The sequence below is a fragment of the Sciurus carolinensis genome, chromosome 7, assembly GCF_902686445.1.
Source record: "Sciurus carolinensis chromosome 7, mSciCar1.2, whole genome shotgun sequence".
In the NCBI taxonomy this organism is placed as follows: domain Eukaryota; kingdom Metazoa; phylum Chordata; class Mammalia; order Rodentia; family Sciuridae; genus Sciurus; species Sciurus carolinensis.
In genome coordinates this window covers 54133415-54153089 of record NC_062219.1, presented here as the reverse complement: position 1 = coordinate 54153089, position 19675 = coordinate 54133415, and the positions used below count along the sequence as shown (strand labels likewise).

The following is a 19675-nucleotide window of genomic DNA, read 5'->3' as shown; positions in this document are numbered from 1 at the left end:
CTAATGTGTTCTTTTCACTTAACATATGTTGTAAATATCTTCCCTTGTCAGTAAATGTATGTCCATTTTTGGTGGCTGGTAAGTGTTTCCTTGCGTAGATGAACCAAATGGATTCTACTTAATTCCCTTGTTAGGCACTTTAGGTTGTTTCCATTTTTTTTTTTTTCTATTGAAAAAAACTATTTTTTAAAAAAATCTTTATATATTTTGTGTGCAACTTTTATTATCTCCTAAATATAAATCCACAAAAGAGGAGTCACTGGGTCAAAGAGCATAAACATGTAACACTCTTGCCAGCCTGATCTCTGTAATAGTGACCCCTCCCACAGCGGCAGGTGAGAAAGCTGCCCTCCCACTCCTTCCTCTGTGCTAGGGCTTCTTACTATTTGCTACCTATGCTAGTTTGCTTCAATAACTGGCCTGGCAAATTCCACTGTGAACTTTCTCTGAAGGCAGTTTGGCACTGAAGCTGCACTGATGGGACAGAATCTTGGACCTCCAGGGACAAGTCAATCAGAGCCAGGGCACCAATGCAGGCTCCAAGGGCAGTCGGACCTCTACAGTCTGTCAGTGAGCCAGGAGCTGGCCACACCCTGGAAGGATCACAGATCAAGAGTGTTGGCTTGGCTCCTGGGCTTGGTGACATAAGACATCCAATGAACACATAGACACATCCACTGATACACATAGAGGGACACACACCCACACCTACATGGATGTGTGGGGCCTGATTGGGTAGATCTGTTCTGTGTTCCATAAATTGGCTCCCATTTCTCTCCAGAGCTTAAATCTAAACCTGCTTTGGAGGGGTAGTCTTCTCCTCTGTTCTTTGATGGCTACCTCTTCAGAGAATAAGCTCGGTCTCCTGGAGAAAGAGGATGAATGGAACTGCTGAGGAAGTGAGCCATGTGGCCTTTAGAACCGAGCAAGAGGGGCCCCTGCCACATGCCCTAGACTTCACAAGGCCCCTTCTTACCCCCTGTAGCTCTGCTCTTCCCTACTGGGTATAAATCCTCTGGACCACAGGGACATGTCCACTCAGAGCCCTGGCCTTCCTTCCAGACCATACTACAGGGACCTGGGATCCTGGAATTCCCTGAATCTGGGGTCTACGTGGGCTTCCTCTCCAGAGTGAGAGTGGACCACCAGTGTGCACACTCCTGGCCTGGAGGGTGACCAAGAGGCAGCTGAGTAGGAGTGTGGGTGAAGTTCAAACACGCAGGCTGCAGTGTCCAATCAGTAGGAGTATGAAGGCCCTCACAAGGTGGGAAGAGAAGGGGGTCATACTGTAGATTCTGAGTTGGGGACCAACAGTCCCCAGTTCACTATACTTCAGCACTGAACTCAGAGTAGTCCATGAATAATAAATTCAAACCTGGCCTTCCAGACCATTTTGAGGGTCTAATCTTTCAAGGGAGGAGAATTAAACATTGCATTTTAATTGTATATTCATTTGATTTATAACCTTTAAATACTTAGACACATGATAGGCAGTCTCCATTTGTCGTCTTGTCCCTGGTACTGCACATGTTCAGAGCTGAGAGAGGTTTGCCAGACTGGAGTTTTGGTGTGGATGGGGTATGCAAGTCCTCCAGAGAGCCAAGGCAATGTGTGCCCAGAGTCCTGGCATGGTGAGTCTGCCCAACACCACTGGAGCTGCTGGGAATAATGCCCCTGTTTTTTTTCAGATCACTTTCAGGAAAGACCACCTTGAGGCCTGCCTCCTTTCCCTGGGTTGTGATGTGATGGCAAGAGAACGCATCAGCTTTGAGACCTACTCCATGTGTTATGAGCACATTTTGCAGCATGCTAGGCAGAGGCTCCACCAGAAGGAGCAGGTGGGTACCAGAGAAAGGAGAACCAGGTGGGGAAGGGTTGTGGGCAGAAGGCAAGGAGTCACTCAGAAGAGAAAGTAAAACTGAGCAGGGGTGGGGAGGGAACCAGTTCTTGTGCCAAAATTGAGGAGGAAAGGAACTCTCCAAATTTGTCATCAGCTCATTCCGTTGGGTTCTGGTATTCTCCATTGCATAGGTGATGGCCCCAGCAGTACTGGATTGTGTGCTTTGAAAGTGTTTGGTATATAGGAGGTGACCAAGCAATGAGAGGAAGGGTGCATAGCTGACCTTCCCTGGCTCAGCAAACACAAGGCTATTCCTGGTCTCGCAAAGAAGCCAGGATTCTTGAAAAGACTGTCTTCAGCATGCATATTATGGTCAGTCTCGCTGATGCTACTTCCATAAAATGAAATCCCATTGGTGACTGGGGGTGTAGCTCAGTGGTAGAGTGTTTGTCTAGCAGGCGTAAAGCCCTGAGTTCAATCCCCAATGCTGCCAAAAAAAATTTTAAAAATTGCGAAACTCCATTGGTGGGACCAAAGAGTCACTCCTGCTGTCCTAGATTGCACAGTTTTGAAACAGATTACATCAGAGGCTCAGTGTCATTCTAGTTTCAATTCTAGAGCAAAAGATCTAAGACTAGCCAAAAAAATCAAATGAAGTACAAAATACCAGATAATAAATCTTGGACTTGCCCCATTTGGGTCTATTCCCATCCTTCTGGGACTGTGCCATCGCTGGGTTCTCTGTACCAGTGTGGAGACCCGGAAGAGGATGTTGTCTTTTGATGCTGTGATATAAATCCTAAAATCTAATGGCGTGGCAAGCACGGTCCTGGCTCCAGGACTGGCCTGAGGGTCTCAAAATGAGGCTCCCTGAACACAAACAGGAGCCGTCAGACATGTGTCCTGCTGAACTGAGCTCTGGGTGAAGGTTGGTGTTTGGTTATGCACTGCTTCCTCCTCAGGAACTAGATGAGCTACAAAGAAGTCAAGTGCCACCTGAAGACCACGCTGGTCAGGTAGGTCAGCTCCTAGAAGATTCTCTCCTCTGTTCTCACATCTACACCCTCAGAGTTTGCCAGAAGTGGAACTCCTGAGTGTCATTTGCATGGGTCACCTATGAAAGTCCCATCAATGAAGGTCCCTGCAGAAACACCCCAGGAGTGTACTTCTACTTTTTTGAAAACAAGGCTCCTTAAGGGCATTTTTTTCCCTTGAGTTTTTAATTTGTTTTTGTTACTTTGTATTGTTTTTGGGGTTTTGTTATTTGGCTGGTGGAGGGGAGTGCTTCTTTTCCTTTGAGGGCAATTAAAGTGCATCCCCAAAACAAAGAAGTATGTGGGCTGAGGTATCAAGGAAAGGCCAGTTTGGAAATGAAGGTCAAGATAAGTGAGGCATTTTCTCCAACTGAAAAGTGCTCAAATGGCAGTTCTTTTGGCCCATTCATTCGGCAACCATTTACTGAGCATGTTTTGTGTGTCTGGCACTGTTGTGAGACCTCTGAATCAAGCTGATTCTTCTGACATTTTTACCCAGCAGGATATTGACTTTCTTCCTTGGATTCAAAATAGAAGTGCAAATTCTCCACTAATCTATAAGGAACTATTTTTGTTGTAGAACTTTGAAGTTCCTAAATTGTTTTTCATAAATATATACTATACATATATAGAGAGAGATCAAGTATATAGATATATGCATAGTACATATATATAGTATTTATAGTGTATATATATATGTGTGTGTATATATAGTCCATATATATATATATATATATATATATATATATATACACATGCGTGTGTGTGTGTGTGTGTGTGTGTGTGTGTGTGTGTGTATCTGTATTTCTGCTGCTAGGTTGCAGAGCTCAGTCATGATATGATCATGGAAATCACTGCTCTGAGAGCCCAGCTCACAGATTTGGAAGAGGAGAACATGACTCTCAAAAAGCAGATTAGAAAAGAAGTCCAAGAAGAATATGAAGCATTAGTCCAAGCTTTGTTTATGACCTGTTTACACAGAAAAGTAAGTATCTCTGGGAAGTTCTGTAGCTGTACACCAAGGAATCAATGACAGAATGAACTTAATGGTAACAAGACATTCTTGGGCCCAAGAATTTTAAGTTTTTGTTGCAGAGAGAAAGTTAGTGATGGGTTGCCATTATTCTCCCATGATGGACACTGAATTTTGGGTAAGTTAGATGTTTATTTTTCTTACTCTTCTGCCAGTTGCCATTGCTGCCATCTGGTTGCAGTTGAAGGAAGGAGGGCGTTCTGGTTCAAATCCCTACCAGTGTCTACCATTGTTGTTTCTGTTGAGAGTGACAGCCCAAATGGAGAAGCACAGTGCCTTGGCCCAGCCAGACTTCAGTGAAGGAAGCAACTGGTACCTCTTGAGAGCTCACTGGGAAAATTCAGAATGTGAACCAGCTTTCAGAGATTTTTTTTTCCCAATCCTCAATATTTCCACCTGCCTTTCTCTTACATCCACTGTCAGGGAGCTACTGACCAGTCTAGTGAAGGAGCATCCCAGAAAAGGAGTGGTGGGGTACCCATGTGCCCCTAGCACTGGGGAAACCAGTTACTTTATGTCTGAGCATCTATGTAGGATAGATGCCATGTCCACAATGGGCCATCGGAAAGCCTGGTCCAGCTGCCCAGCAAGTACAAACCTACAACCCTCAAACCCATAGCTTCCTCCAACCCTGCCCCATCTCTACTATTGGATGCATTCCAGAGCCAGCCCCATTTGGGTCCTTGCCTCCCTATCTCTCCCTGGGGGTTCCAGAAGCGTCCTAAGAGGAGATCCTGCTGGTGCTCTGTCTTAGCCTAGTCATTCCCGAGTGGATTAGAGATTTCCTCTTACTTACAAAGTACAAATGCTTACAAATATTAAAGAATCAAAACCAAAATGAGCTGGTACTATTGCTACAGGAGAGGAACAAGTAGACAGTGAAGGCCAAAATTTGCTAAGCAATCATTCAGGTATGAAATTATTGAGAAATAATTCTTAAGTTCCTTTTAACTTTTGCCAGATTTGAAGATTAAAAAATGGAACCTCTTCTTCTCCCAGGCTAAAGTAGTTCCACCAAACCTCCCAAAGTAGGGAATCCCTGTTCTATTCCAGGATCCCAAGAGGATGGTGATACTTCTGCCATGTGACCAGCAGCCAGATTTCCTGCCATAGCTCCCCGCTGGCACTATCTTCCTGCCTTCCTCTTTGGAGATGTGGTTCAAAAGTCAGAAGATACCACTACACCTACTTTTCACCCTAAGAAGTCTAGGTATCTTGGTCTGCTCAGGCTGCTATAACAAAGTGCCATAGACTGGTAGCTTAAATAAGCTTATTTTCTAATGGTTCTAGAAGTTCAAGATCAGAGTGGCACCATGGTGTGCTTGTATGAGGACTCCCTTCCTGATTTGCATTTGACCATCTTCTTCCTGTGTCTTCACATGGGAGGAAAAAAAGAGAAAGTTATCTGTTTTCCTCTTCTAATAAGGAATAGGACCCATCCTTATGACTTCACTCGAACCTTACTTCCCTCCTAAAGATCTCAGATCTCAGACACTGTCACATAGAGGGTTAGGGTTCAATGTGTGAATTTGGGAGGAGATACGAGTCAGTCCACAGCACTGAGTCTGCAGTTATACTTAGCATTGATCGAGCTATTTCATCATAAGCCATTAGCCATAAGCCATTTAGAACAGAATGTTTTATAATGAGGCTTCTGCCAGAACCTAAATAGGAAAGCAGCCAGCCTGATTCCTTCCTCCACTTATCCATATTTAATGGAGTTCCTCAGTTGTGGGTCATCTGTAGTGTCTTGTCTGGTCAGATTCTGCTCTGAGTCAGCCTCACAGCCAAAATCCTCAGTTCAACTGATCCAAGTAACCCTTCCCGGGGGGCAATTCTGTCAGTGGGATTTCTGTCTGTGACCTCTCACTGTTCTACCCATTGTCCTCCTGGCTCAAGTTGCCTTGGTTTTGACAAGCAAGGCATACTCTAGGACATACAGGTGTCCAAATGATAAAGCCCTGTGTTTAAAAGCTTAACACTTAAGGGGTCACTGGTATGACTTCCATAGAATTCACATTGGGGGAATTATCTGGGTGGAGGTTCTTTGAATGCAAAATCACTTCCAAAAGTTAGGTTTCGGAAGGCAAAATAGTTTTTTCTCCACTGCCCTTCACACCTCCCAAACTCATTATACTTCCTTGACATGAGCCCATAATTTGTAGGAGAAGCTGCATGAGAATTGGCTTAATTTGATCCAGAAAGTGTGTGAGCTCATCAGTGAAGTGAGAACAGAAGGGATCACCAATATGAAGGAGCTAAAGAAAAAATGGGGCTCTGCCAGGCCTGATGAAGGAATAAAAGAAAACCCAGCCAAGGTACATGAGTTCACTTAGGAATGGATATCAGTGCTTCTTCCTAGCATGTGCCCCACCCTTCACCCTGCTGGCTTTCCATCTGGTTTCCCTGAAAAAGCACTGTGGCCAGCATTTAAAGGGGGGGCCAGGGCTCACTGCACAATTGCATCATGTTTTTGATGTTAGGATTCAAGCCCTTCCTGGGAAGTGTTGGAGGCAGGTTTTTCTGAAAATGAGCCTTCTTGACAGGAGCAGATTTTGGCCTTGGAGCAGGACAACCGCAGCCTGGCTGCCCTGGTGCGCAAAGTGAGGAGCCTCAGCCTCTGGAGGCAGGCCGTGCAGCAGACACACTTCCGGGGCCAGCTGAGCAGGGCAGAGAAGGTGAGTGCTGGGAAGAGAGGCCCAGTAGCCCCAGGGGACCCTTCTCCTTGTAAGCCTGCCTCACTGCAGCTGCTGTACTGGTCATGTGGCAGGGCCAGCCATGCTGAAAACTCTGACAGTTGACATTGGGGAAAAAGAAAAGAAGCAACTGACCAGGGAGAACAGAGAGAGAATTGAGCACAAAGGAAGTGAAGAGACGAAGGAGAGATCTTTCCAAGGGCTCAAAGCTCTTTGTCAAAATATTGTCTGTCCTTGGGCTTGATGCGTGATAATCTGAAGAAAATTAAGTATCAATAGATGGAAAATCTGCTTCAAAGCAAATTAAAACCAAAGCACATGTTGATAGTGGTTTGGAAACATCCACTGGCTGTTCCTGAAAGTCTTTATTTACTCTGATCTGTCACACTATTCTTAATTACAATCACGGAAGCAGTGTCCAGCAAGATCTCCATTCTACTGGAAATTTTAAAGGATGGATGATAAAGTGGTTTAGATAATACTTGTGAAACAAAAAATATGGCAACTTATTTCTGACCGTATTGTGTTTGGGATATTTACAGGAATCTATTCAAAGTAAAAAAGAATGTTTGCGCATCAAGCTAATGGCAGAACAGGAAGCAGGTTTACTTCGCCAACAGTTACTGGCTCTCAGGCAGGCTCTGGCCAGGGCTCAGGCTGACAACGCCAGGATGTGGAAGCAGCAGGATGACCAGGTATCTGAGCCTCAGATCCTCCTCCTCCCTCTCTTGGAACATTCTCTGCAAAGCTGAGAGTGACCACTAGACGTGGCACTGTGGCTGTCAGTAGCAATCACTAGGCTCCACAGGGTGAAGCTGAGCAGATGGCACAGACAGGAAAAGATGGCTTCCTGTTTCCAGTCCAGAAACCAAGGGTAGTAGCCAAGGGACATTTTTTCTTACTAGCTTTTGGTTTTAATGATATTTCTCATACACAAGATCGTTGTGTGTATGTGTGTTACCCTGAGGATCATTTTATCAAAGGGTGTCTTGGGACTTATGTCTCTGCCTTGAACATGGCTTTTTGTGGTCCATGTACACTCTCCATACTCAGGAACCTGTCTTTGGGGTTTGGTCCAAATTTCAGTATTAGACCCCAGTGGAAAGTCTCGGGTCCTTTCCTGATGATCCATTCAAGTTTTACTTTCAGGAGTGACTGCTGCTCCACGGTGGCTGGCACCAAAACAAAGGAGCTTACCACATAAGCTCTAAGCTTTCCATAACTGTGTCGACCTTCTGAGGATGAATGAAGCACAGAGACACGAGATTGACATCTATTTATATCTTGAAAAACACACTGAAATATGACTAAACTCATAAGAAAAAGTTGGCACCCCACATTTTCCTTAGGTTTAGAATGAGAACAGTTGACTATAAATAACAGCCTGGGAAACTGGGCATATCTAAAGCATGAAATATGACTAGTGCATTTTAGACTCTGCTTCGTTCGTGATTGTGCCTCAGGTGAGTTCTTGGTTAGTAAAGTCGCCATACAAATATGAATAATCATTGCTAACGTTATAATTCAGAATGCTCACCTAGTACTTAGAGTGCTGCTGATTTGAAAAACTTTGGAACAGAACCAGAGGATCACTGTTCTTTCCCTTCCTTCACCATCTAGAAACTGGCTTCCCCAAAGCTATTTTGAAAGTCAAAACAGAGCCAAAAGTAGAATTTTCCTTCCCACTAGCTGCTTGTATCCTGTGTGCTCCTGCAGTGCAGTTAAACCAGCCTTCTTCTATTCCCCATGATAAAGGCTCTATGGCAATGCAAATATAGTTTGTGATAGATACGATTATGTGGTTAATGAGCTATTATCATCAAACGTTGCTGTCAGAAGACCAAGTTACTTGAGCTGCTATTGCTAAATGGTGGCACATCACTTGCCTGGCCTTCATTGTTGCGTGCTTGCTTGTTCTGTTTCCCTGACTGTTGCCTCAGAGCCAGGCTAGATCCTGGTGCCCTTGCTGCTGCCTGGGCTGTGTCACCCAGAGCACCACGCAGACCTGTCCCGGTCCCCAGTGACAGGGATGATTGTTCAATGCCCCCACCTCTGCTGCCTTCTGATTTGGTCCTTCCTGCCACAGGCCCAGCTGCTGAAGGAGCTAGAACATAGAGTGACCCAGGAAACTCTCACCCGGCAGCAGTTAGATGTCATAAAAACAACCAGCATGGAGAAGCTCTTGGAAGATGTGGGGCAAAAAGAACAGCAACTGCAGCTCCTAACCAAAGAGGCTGAGAGGGCTTCAAAACTGGGCCAGCTGCAGCGGAGAAAGATGGAACGAGACCTCCGACAGGTGAGTTCCGGTGAAAGTCAACCTGAGCACCCAGCAAGAGCCAGCTCACTCCCCTGCCTTCCCATACCTCTCTCCTGTCCTCCACAGCAGCCTTCCCCACCTTTGCCACTTCTGGGCACACAGGGGAAATGGTCATATCTACACTACCCTGGAATAACTGCTCGGATGAACGGAGAGGGCCTAACTGCCCCAAGGCTCAGCGCCTAGGCACCCACTGACCACCTGAAAAGCACATTCCACCCAACCCCAGCCTTTGAAGTGGGATCCTTTGGAAAATTCTGAGAGGTAACCTGGAAAAGCAGCAAGTATTATGGAAGCTATTATAAAAGAATTTTATTCAAGTGCTTCTGGAAATGCAGAGACAAAAATGAAAGGCAAAAATGGTGTGCAGACACAATATATTTTTGTTAAATATATCCCGCAGGGAAAAAAGATGAGGAGGTTTATTATAATGTAGATGTAGATTAATTCAAGTTCTGACAAAGCAGACCCACAGAATGTAATTCAATAAAAGAGGAAAAAGAAATAGTACCTTACACAAAAGTTGCTTCACGTATATCCACTGGGTGATCAAGGCCCTTAATCATCCACCAGAGACTGCAGGCATCAGAAAAGTAATTGGAAATTAAATCACTGGTCAAGGGTTTCAGGTGCTCAAAAGATCAATAGGGAAAAGTCTATGTTTAAAACTGAATTCAAGGGTTGCTAAAGAAATTGTATAGAAATGGAGAAAGGAAACAGGTAGTTTTAGAAAAAAAGAAAATTAGTATTTCTTGGAAAGAACACTAAAATATGACTGAACCTATAAGCCAGGCATGGTAGTGCACACCTGTAATCCCAGCAAATAGGGAGTCTGAGGCAGGAGGATGGCAAGTTTGAGGGCAGCCTAGCCAACTTAGTAAGACCTTGACTCAAAAAATAAAAAGGACTAGAGTAAGAGCTCAGAGGTAAGTGCTCCTGGGTTCAGTTCTCCAGTGCCAAAAAATACATATATAAATAACTGACTAATCCTATAAGAAAAGTTGCATTCCATATTATGCTTTTCTAAAATAGGTTCATATGGGGCTGAGAATATAGCTCAGTTGGTAAAGTGTGTGCCTTGAATGCACAAGGCCTTGGGTTCAATCCACCCCTCGCCAACACACACACAAATAAGTTCATATTAGATTTGCCAAAATTCTAGAGTCAACAGTTAATTATTTAATGGCAGAGATTCTAGAGGTAGTCAGAAAAAATATTTTGAGGTTTCAATAAATACACATTTTCACTACATATATGTCAAAACCATTTGTCCTTTTTAAACTATTCCTCTAGCTATTCTGCCAGCTCATGTACCCCTGGGCTTCCCCACCACAAAGAGCAATCCTCAACCAGCAAGAGCCCCCAAGGCCATTCGTGGTTTCTTTACCTCATCTCTAGCCTCCACCTCTGTGGGCAGGTAATGGCTCCCTGACCTCAGAGAGCATCAGTGTCCCTTCCTGTCTCCTGTGCCTGGAGAGGTCAGTTAGAACATAGGTCTTGGAATCAGACTGCCTGGTTTACACCCCCAGCCGTCCAGCTGTGTGGCTTTGGGAGAGGTCTGTGGCCTCTCTGTGCTTTGTTTTCCCATATATTTACTTCATGGAATTTGGATAAAGATATGTTAGGTAATTCAAAGCACTTATAACAGGCCCTGATACATAGCTCTTAATAAATGTTGACTGTTTATATATTTTGGGAGTATGAAGCTTCAGAAACGGATAGTATTTGGGAGTATGAGGTCTCAGAATCAGGTGGTAGACCCAGACTCACATCCTGGTTCTGCAACTACCTGGTTGAGAGATGCTGACCAGGTCACTAAATCTTCCTCTGCGAAGCAGATGGAGATACCGACACAAGATAGGTTCTTAGTAGGCATGTCTTTTTTTTCTCTGCTAGTATTTCTCAGATTTATTTAACTCTGGCCTGGCTCAAAAAATCTGGACACGTTTCCCCTGTGGATCCTCCACAAATACCTGGAATATATGAAAGGACTTTGGACCTACTTTATATGAGGAAGTTTCCTCAACTCTGGAGCTCTGACAACCTACTGAAATTTGAACTCCAGCTGAGAGCATCCACTCACACAAGGCCAGCCCTCTTCCCATTTTCAGACAGCTTCGCGTGTGCAGGAGCACACATGTGGCTGAATTTTTGAGATTGGCATGTGTATTAGTTTCCCAGGGTTGTCATAATAAATTATCACAGACTAGATGGCTTACCACAGTCTGGATGACTTAGAACAATAGAAATTAATTTTATCACAGTTCAGGAGGCCTGAAGTCTGTAATGGAGGTATTGGCAACATTGGTTCCTTTAGGAGGCTCTGAGAAAGTCTCTGTTCCATGTCCTTCTCAGTTCCTGTGACAACTGGCAATCCTCTGCATTCTGGGGCTTGTAGTTACACCCCTCCAGTTTCTGCACCATCATCCCGTCATTTTCTGTGTCATATCCTTACCCCGTCCTTTTCTCATGAGGACAATAGTCATTGGATGTAGAGCCCACTCTAACTCCAGTATGACCTTATGCTAACTTCATTATGCCTGCCTGCAAAGACTATTTCCAAATACAGTCACATTCTGAGGTTCCAGGTGGATGTGAATTTTGAGAACAGTATTAAACCCACTACAGCATGTAATACTTTCTTAATAATTAAAAACAATTAGGAGATGATTCGTGTAAAAGGAAAAAATCCTTGTGATCTATGCAGATGAGGTAGGTGTACTTTGGCCTCGGCTCCTCTTAACTGGGGGACTATGGATCAGCCATGCAAGGGGACAGCTACCCAAGAAAACGTGAAGATTGGCCCTGGGGTGGGCCTTCTCTCAGACCAGGGAGATGTACTCAGGGCTCTCCCAGCAGATACCCTGCTGAGATTGAGGGAGATCAATTCTTTTCTCTGCTTGAAACCATTCAGGGCTTCTACGGGTCCTTGATGTAGATGTCATTGCTTGGCCTCCAAGGTCTTGTGTGAACTAGGACCTAACTTTCCTATTTCTCTACCTACCCTGGGAAATAAACAAAAAATATAATGTAAGTGCATGCCCAGCTTCCTTTCAGGGATTCCAGGGTTGTTTTTGTTCCTCTTAGTTGAGTTCTTGGTCTTCCTAAAGCTCTTGGTTCTCAGAAGGCTGAGTTCAGCCTCTCCAGGACTTTGAGACTGGTGCACATCATCAGGGAGCCTGGGACCTTTCGAACTTCCTGTGAACTGAGAGAACTAAAGAGAATGTCACAAAGCCTCTCCGCTTCCCAAACCCTTTGCCCTCAGACGAGAAGCCGACTTGCCCAGGAGCGCAGTGTGAAGCTGGACGCTTTCCAGCGCATAGAAGAATTACAGAGTCAGCTTACTGACCCCAAGCAGCTGTCTGTCCAGATGAGCTCCCCAGGCGGTAAGCATGCCCTCCCCTGGCTAGAAGAGTCATCCAGTCACAGGGGTATGAACTGCAGGAGGTCCTCACTGACTAGCAATAACAACACAGTGGCTATTGACTGGGTCCTCCATGATGTTTGTTGGATGAATGAATGGCACATGGATGAATGGATCTTAACTCTGATTTATTGTCAGAATTTTCTAATTTACTCCACCATGGAATTCTGACATCTAAAATGTTTCAATCAATAACAACTGGTCCTGGGAGAATATACCACTTAAAGAACATTGAGTACTTCACTGGATTTTAAAGCATCTTAATGATTTGGGACACCAGTGACCGCATTTCTCAGATATTATTCATGAGGTACATCAGGCTTCTTGGGTGCTGAGTTTGTGCAGTCCTGTGAAAATGGCAATCAAAATAGCCCTCTGGGTAGTGCAAGCAGCAGGCAGAATGGAACAGTGGACAGGGATGACTCTAACCTCGCTTCCTCTTCTTTAAGAGGAGGACTAAATAAAGTCTAAGTTCTCTTCTAGATTTATCATGAATATGACAAATATCATTAACCCTGGTTGTCCTGTTGTTAGGATCAGTCCCAAGCCCCTTCCTTCGTGCTCTGTAGCATGGCCTAGGGGCTGGGGAGATAGCTCAGTTGGTAGAGTGCTTGCCTTGTAAGCACAAGGCCCTGGGTTCAAATCCCCAGCACTCAAAAAAAAAAAAAAAAAAAGCATGGCCTATTGGTTTGAGTGTATGGGCTTTGGAGGAAGATAGCTAGAATGCTGTCACTGCTGGTGTGACCTTAGACAGGCCTCGCAGTAAAATGGGCTTACCTCAGACTTGTTCTGAGGATTAAATGAAATAATGCATATCTAACACTTAGAATAGTCTAGGGACAGTAATCATGCAAATGTTGGTTACTATAGTTCCATACATGTGTTTTGTCCTTTATCTGTGTTTCCTTTTGGCTACTTACCAATGTGTCATAGCTGAGAAAACAGTCTTTCAGGAGCAAAGTCAAAGATCAAGTTACAGTGGGTTTACTCAGCAGAATTGGGCTTGCTGGTAAAGCCCACAGGGCCCCCCTCTCTGCTTCTCCATGGGCACTGGCATCCCCTACCTGGCCCCTGTCACTTCTGCCCCAGTCCAAAGACAGAGCATCAAGCGCATTCAGGGTCCTATTTTGACCCACTGATCCCGAGCAGCTCCATGTCTTGCACTGTGCTCACCACAGTCCCTGGAAATGAGTTTTCTCTCCTTTCCCTTCTGCTGCCTCCAGTGTAGCCAAGCATCTTTTTAACACCCTTTTGGGTTCATGTGTCCTAGTGAACTGCCATCCACGTCCCCTAGCACCAGCACATTCATGGAGAACCAGAGTGGGGCAGCAGGCAGTTGGGAAGCCCCTTCCCAGGTCTGGGGGTGGGGCAGCAGTGGCAGGAAGCCCCTTTCCCAGGGAGTGAAGGTAGACGTTGCTCCCAGGCCTCAGCTCCACCTGCTTCTCACTGCAATGAGAGGAGGGGTTTGCAAGAACTTTCTACATTTAGATCCACTCACAGCCCTTGGAGGAACAGTCAGCTATCACCTACACAGTAGTGCTGAAAGGTAACAAATGGCCTTACATTCCTGCTCCTCCCTCCCTCAGCTGGTATCCAGCTGGAATCTTGGAGGATTCCAGATCTCTCTCCCTTCTGCAACAGCAACAATGGCAGTGTCCCTGTCCCCCACGCCAGAAGCACAGGCACGACAAGGTCAAGCTCACTTTACTTGGCAGTAACATGGATTCCCCCAGGATCTTGCAAGTCCTGGGAAACTACCATTTGTTCTAAAGCAGTTCTCTCAAAATGTGGAAGAAATGAAATCAGTTGGCTCACAAAACCAAAAAACACTGAGATGAACTGACTAAAGGCATTTATACTCGGATGCGTCTCCTTCCCTCCTGTGAAAATGGAAAAGATGCTGGCTCTGGTTTGGATGTGGTTCAAACGCGTTCTCCAAGGATTCATGTGTCAGGAGCATGGTCCTCACTGCAATGCTGAGAAGGTGGTGGGACTTTAGGGGTGGGGGTACTTAGGTCATTGTTAAGATGATTCCTGTGGGACCCCTTGAACTCTCAAGACAGGACTTGTCACAGGGCGATTCTAACCTGATTCACTGCTTGGCTTCATATTTCCAAAGGTGATCTCTTGCTCTCACAAGTGCTCCCAAAATGAACCTCTCACTTGAGGTTGGACCAATTGGGTCTCTCCCTCCTGGCCTCTACCCCGCCATCCTACCTTGAACTTTGAATCTCCACAACTGTGAACTAAAGAAGCCTCTTTTCTTTACACTTAGCTTGACTCAGGTATTTCATTATAGCAACAGACGACTAATATGCTATCCCTTTTCTTCCCCCAGGCCAATCCTGTGGACAGGATCCCATTTGCTCCTAACTTTTCAGGGGCCTTGAATTCTTCATCTACTTTCTTTCTCACACTCATATTTCCCATCTGTGCATCTCTCTAATCCTGCAACCAGCAATTATATATTGATCATGTCTATGCCAGGAACATAAAATCCACTGTAAAATAAAGGCCTCCTTTGATCACATACTTCCCCTGCTGCTGACTTTCCTCTTCTCCTTCACAGTCACACTTTAAGGAGTTGCCTTTACTTACTCTTTTTTAATTTTTTTTTTTTTACTAAAAGGATACAGAGGGGAACTTTATTATTTTTCTTATTTTTAGACTGTATTTTGATTCATTGTACACAAATGGGGTACAACTTTTCATTTCTATGGTTGTGCATGACACAAATTCACACCATTCGTGTAATCATACACGTACATAGGGTAATGATGTCTCTTAATGCACTTTATTTCACTTACTTAATTCACTCTTCAACTCATAGCTATTAGGATTGAATGAGGATGTACAAACAACCTAAAATAATAACAGCGGCTAAACAATATAAGAAAGTTATTCCTAATTAACAAAGTCTAGAGAGAGTCTGTCTAGAGTTGGCTATTGTGGTGGCTCTGACACCACTGGGAACCCAGGTTTCTCTTGCAACTTGCCAGTCTCCCTGTGTGGCCTTCACCTCATGATCCAAGATGGCTGCTTACACTTCCTGGCCAACAGGAAGGAGGAAGATAATAATAAGAGTCCACTGCTCCCTTAGTGTGCCTTCTAGGAAAGTTCCTAGAAGTCATATAGGACACATCTGCATGTCACCTTGGCCAGCACTTATCTAGATCATGCAAAGGAGACTGGGAAATGTAGCTTTTACTCTAGGATTGTGCGTGAGCAACAGAATGTTTGGAGTTCTATTACTAAAGAAGAAAGGGAAGAATGGCACTTGGGGATCACTCAGTTCTCCACCACACTACCAACAATCTGATTTTGGTCCCTACCTCTTCATTGCAGAGACTTGTGCCAGGATCAACAAAACTTCCATGTCTCCAAGCACAATGGACACCATGAAGTCCTCACCTCCTGCTTCAGCAGCAGTGAATCACATGACCACCCCTTCTCCTAAGTTCCTGTTTCCCTTTGTGCCCATAGTGCTGGGCTTGTGGTTTCTTTATCTTCCTCTGGCTGCTGCTTCCAAGTCTCCTTTTCCAGTATCCAACCTCTACATCAGGGTTATCCAGGGCTCTGTCTGTCTGGCCTCTGCTCCTCACCTTGTTTCTGGATGATAATTGCCTGTGTTCCCACGGCTTTAATCATTGTTGGCCAAGTCCACACCTGCAGCTCGAAACTCCCCTCCAAGCTCTAGACCCATATAGCCAATGACTCCTGGATGTCTACACTCAGGTGTCTCCTGCTCAGAAGTTCAACAGGTCAAATGAAATCTGTCTTCCTCTCCTCCTCCAGGCTGACTCCTGCTGGGGTGGAGGAGGCACCATCTCATCAAATGGTATTGCCAAATATTCAGTTGCTTGAGTCAGAAATTTGTGAGCTGTTCCTCATCCTGTAAATCCAGTTTGTTGCCATGTCAATTAATTTGATTAGCTTTCAGTCTAGCTACTTCTGCTTCCCAAAGTCCAAGTCTCCTGTCATGTGATCCTCAGGCAAAAAACTCCATCCAAATTTTGACATCGTCACTCAAAACAGATTTTAAACTCTAAAATTTATAAATTAAATCTGGGCCTATACATTGCAACCAAAAATCTAATTCATAACATTTTTAACTTTATAGGCCTTTTATCCCAGGCTCACTGCTCCCTAAGTTCTGCTTCTACTTCATCTAGATACTCCCACCAACACTTTTTAAAGAGTAATCTTATGGGCAATAAAATAACAAGAAGGATTCAAAGACCAAAGACTGTAAGTAATGATAAGTTCACTTATATGTATGAAACAATGAAAAATTTAAATCTGATGTCATGGTTTTAAGGTCACTTCAAACTTATATTGGAAAAATTGTATGTAAAGATTTTATCTAGGTACTTTGGTTTTGTATAAAAATAATTCTAAGGTTCAAATCATTAAGTTCAATGACACTTTCTCAATTACAAGTCAATTAATGGGTGTAGAAACAAGTACCAATTATGTTGTATCTCTAATTTTTTCAATCATCGACAATAATTAATTAGCAGCATTAGCTCCCTTAGTTGGATTCCCTGATAGAGCAGAAATAAAGAATTTCAGAAGTCATTTTAAAACACATGAGAGCTGGGCACGGTGGTGCACGCCTGTGATCCCAGCGGCTCTGGAGGCTGAGGCAGGAGGTTCCGGATTTCAAAGCCAGCCTCAGCAACTTAGCAAGACCCTAATCAACTAAATGAGACCCTGCCTCTAAATAAAATACTTAAAAAGGGCTGGGGATGTGGCTTGGTGATTAAGCACCCTTGGGGTCAATCCCTGGTACCAAAAAAATATCAAAAAACAAAACAAAACAAAAAAACCACATGAAAAATTTGCTCTGCAAGGAAATTCTTGGAATGCAGAGTGGCACATATTAGAAGAATTTTTAAAAATATTTCAGCTTTTACTTGATATAAAACAACATTTACATCCTCTTCTAGTACCTTCTCTACACTTTCTTAGTATTTTTTTTTGCTCCGATATCTTTCAGAGTTCCCTCTAGAGATTTGCATATCTAATCAACACATTTAAGAATTCCTCCTCTTGGGGCTGGGAAGATAGCTCAGTCGGTAGAGTGCTTGCCTTGCAAGCACAAGGCCCTGGGTTCGATTCCCAGCACCAAAAAAAAAAAAAAAACAAAAAAAAACAAAAAAAAAAAAAGAATTCCTCCTCTTAAGAAAAAATAAGAAATAAGATATAATCATTTCTTCAACCAAAATGTCATTCTAAGAAGTTGTTTGAAGGGGTAATTCTTCAACTGGTAGTCTAGTTATTAGTCTAAAAGTTTACTGCAATATTTCTAAACTTAAAAGAGGGGAGAAACAGGTTGGAAACAAACTAGCTGAGACCTTAACCAGTCAGAGCCATGTGGTTAATGATTACCATGGGCTCAGCTCACCAATCTTTGTGCAGTCACCTTTCCCCAAAAATGTGAAAGTCTAGTACAGTTAACCTTCAGTATCCAAGGGGGATTGGTTTCAGGACTCCCACGGACACCAAAATCCATGGATGTTTAAGTTCCTTATTAAAAATAAAAAAAAAATTATTCTTAAAAATATTTTCTGATATTGAGCTTAAAAATTAGTTTCTGAAACTATAAGTTGTCTTACTACTTCAACTTTTCTTAAGGTACATTTAAACATATCTTTTTTTGAATATTTTAAATAAAGAGTACAGATTTTAAGGCAAAAAAAAATGGCATAGCATTTTTATACACCCTACATACATCTACCAATGTACTTCAAATCACCGCTAGATTACCGAGAATACCTAACACAATGTAAATGCTATGGAAATTTATTGCTTATGGAATAATGACAGAAAAATGTGTTCAAAACAGATGCAATTTTTTTCAAATATTTTTTGATCCACAGTTGAATGTATGGATATAGTGCTGATAGATACACAAGGGCAAGCTTTATGTCTATTAATTTCTGCAAAAGACTTTTCTTTCTTTTTTGGTGACCACTGAGATTAAAGGCATGCACCACTGTTGCTGGCTGCAAAAGCCTTTTCTAAAAGGAAGCAAAGTTCAGTATGTATGTGTGGGACCACAGGGCCTTTCAAGATTCAGTTAGTACCTGTTTCACCCCTGAAAACTCTGCATACTTTGGGGGTACTGGTGATCACAGCTTTTGTGATTGAAAAGTCTAAGTGCCTAAGTGGAGAGAATGAATATTTGAGGGGTTTAGGAGGGTGATGGTCAGGGCTAATTATTGATTGGCCATTGCCCTACTAAGTATATAAACCCTATAATGAAGTATATTGTGGTTCCATTACCTTGTTTATAATATAGGGACCCCAGGTAAAAATCCTGAAGGCCAGGAAAGGCACAAAGTTAGTTGGAACCATTTCAGACCTATCTAAGGTCTGGCTTCTTAAGCAAGGCCTTATGAGACAGGTCAGATAAACATTGACTGACGAGGAAGTTATGTGCGGCTGGAATGTAGGAACACAAATGATTTTCTAAAATATACCACTGCACTAACATAAATGGCAAAATTCTAGGGTTACTTCAAGCAGGTAAGTCTCTTCTTCCTTAGCTGGAAATGGCTTTTCACTGATGGATTCATTCTTGACCAGTTCCTAAATAACAAGTGCAAAGTACATATGAGAAGGCACACTAAAGGTGTAGCCCAGTGAACCAATGATTTTAGTTTCATTAATAAGGGTGATCTTTTTAAAAAAAATTTTTAAAAATATTTTTTACTTGTCAATGGACCTTTACTTTACTTATTTATATGTGGTACTGAGAATTGAACCTAATGTGTTGCACATGCCAGGCAAGTGCTCTACCACTGAGCTACTACCCCAGCCCAACAGTGATCTTTTATTATGCTATACCAAGAATTATTCACCATCATTTTAAAAAACAATAATATGTACTTAATATTACAGGTACCCATTAAACACAAAAAGAGGACGGATGAGGTTTTCCTACCCAATGTGGCAGAAAATGTTCAACTTACAGCTTTTCAAGTCCAAACAGCTCCATCCAGAATCCCATTTGGACCTGATTGGTAATCACATCTTTTTCCAAATTTTATTTCTATGAGCATTTGAATGAATAAAAATGACTCTAACCCCCATTGAACCTTTTATCTATTTTTTATTATCTATTATCTTGGAAGATAGTTTGCATTGATTTATATTCCCACAAGCTATCCCTTGCTGCTGGCCAATCACAGCCTCTCAATGTGACTTTGAAAGTTACTAGGTAGGTGGGACAGTCAAGACAGGGGTCCTTCTACTGGGCTATGTTTACTAAGTGAAAAATCACTATTCGAATAGAGCTGCATCCCAGTAAACTTCAAAACACCATT

The 19675-nt window shown here is 43.3% G+C and overlaps 1 protein-coding gene across 10 annotated transcripts in view; it reads left to right on the top strand.

Moving 5' to 3' along the window:
• LOC124988397 (uncharacterized) overlaps positions 1-19435 on the top strand; it is a 169944-nt gene extending 150509 nt beyond the window's left edge. For 2 of the 10 annotated variants that reach the window (XM_047557887.1, XM_047557883.1), the window contains 10 exons: positions 1689-1838; positions 2803-2856; positions 3692-3859; positions 6073-6225; positions 6454-6585; positions 7146-7298; positions 8690-8899; positions 12186-12306; positions 16465-16592; positions 19251-19435. In XM_047557887.1, coding sequence (XP_047413843.1) covers positions 1689-1838; positions 2803-2856; positions 3692-3859; positions 6073-6225; positions 6454-6585; positions 7146-7298; positions 8690-8899; positions 12186-12306; positions 16465-16592; positions 19251-19376 — 1395 coding nt within the window. In that variant the 3' untranslated portion in view covers positions 19377-19435. The other 8 variants (XR_007109424.1, XR_007109426.1, XR_007109425.1 and 5 more) reach the window with 8 other exon arrangements.
• Positions 19436-19675: the final 240 nt, after the last annotated feature.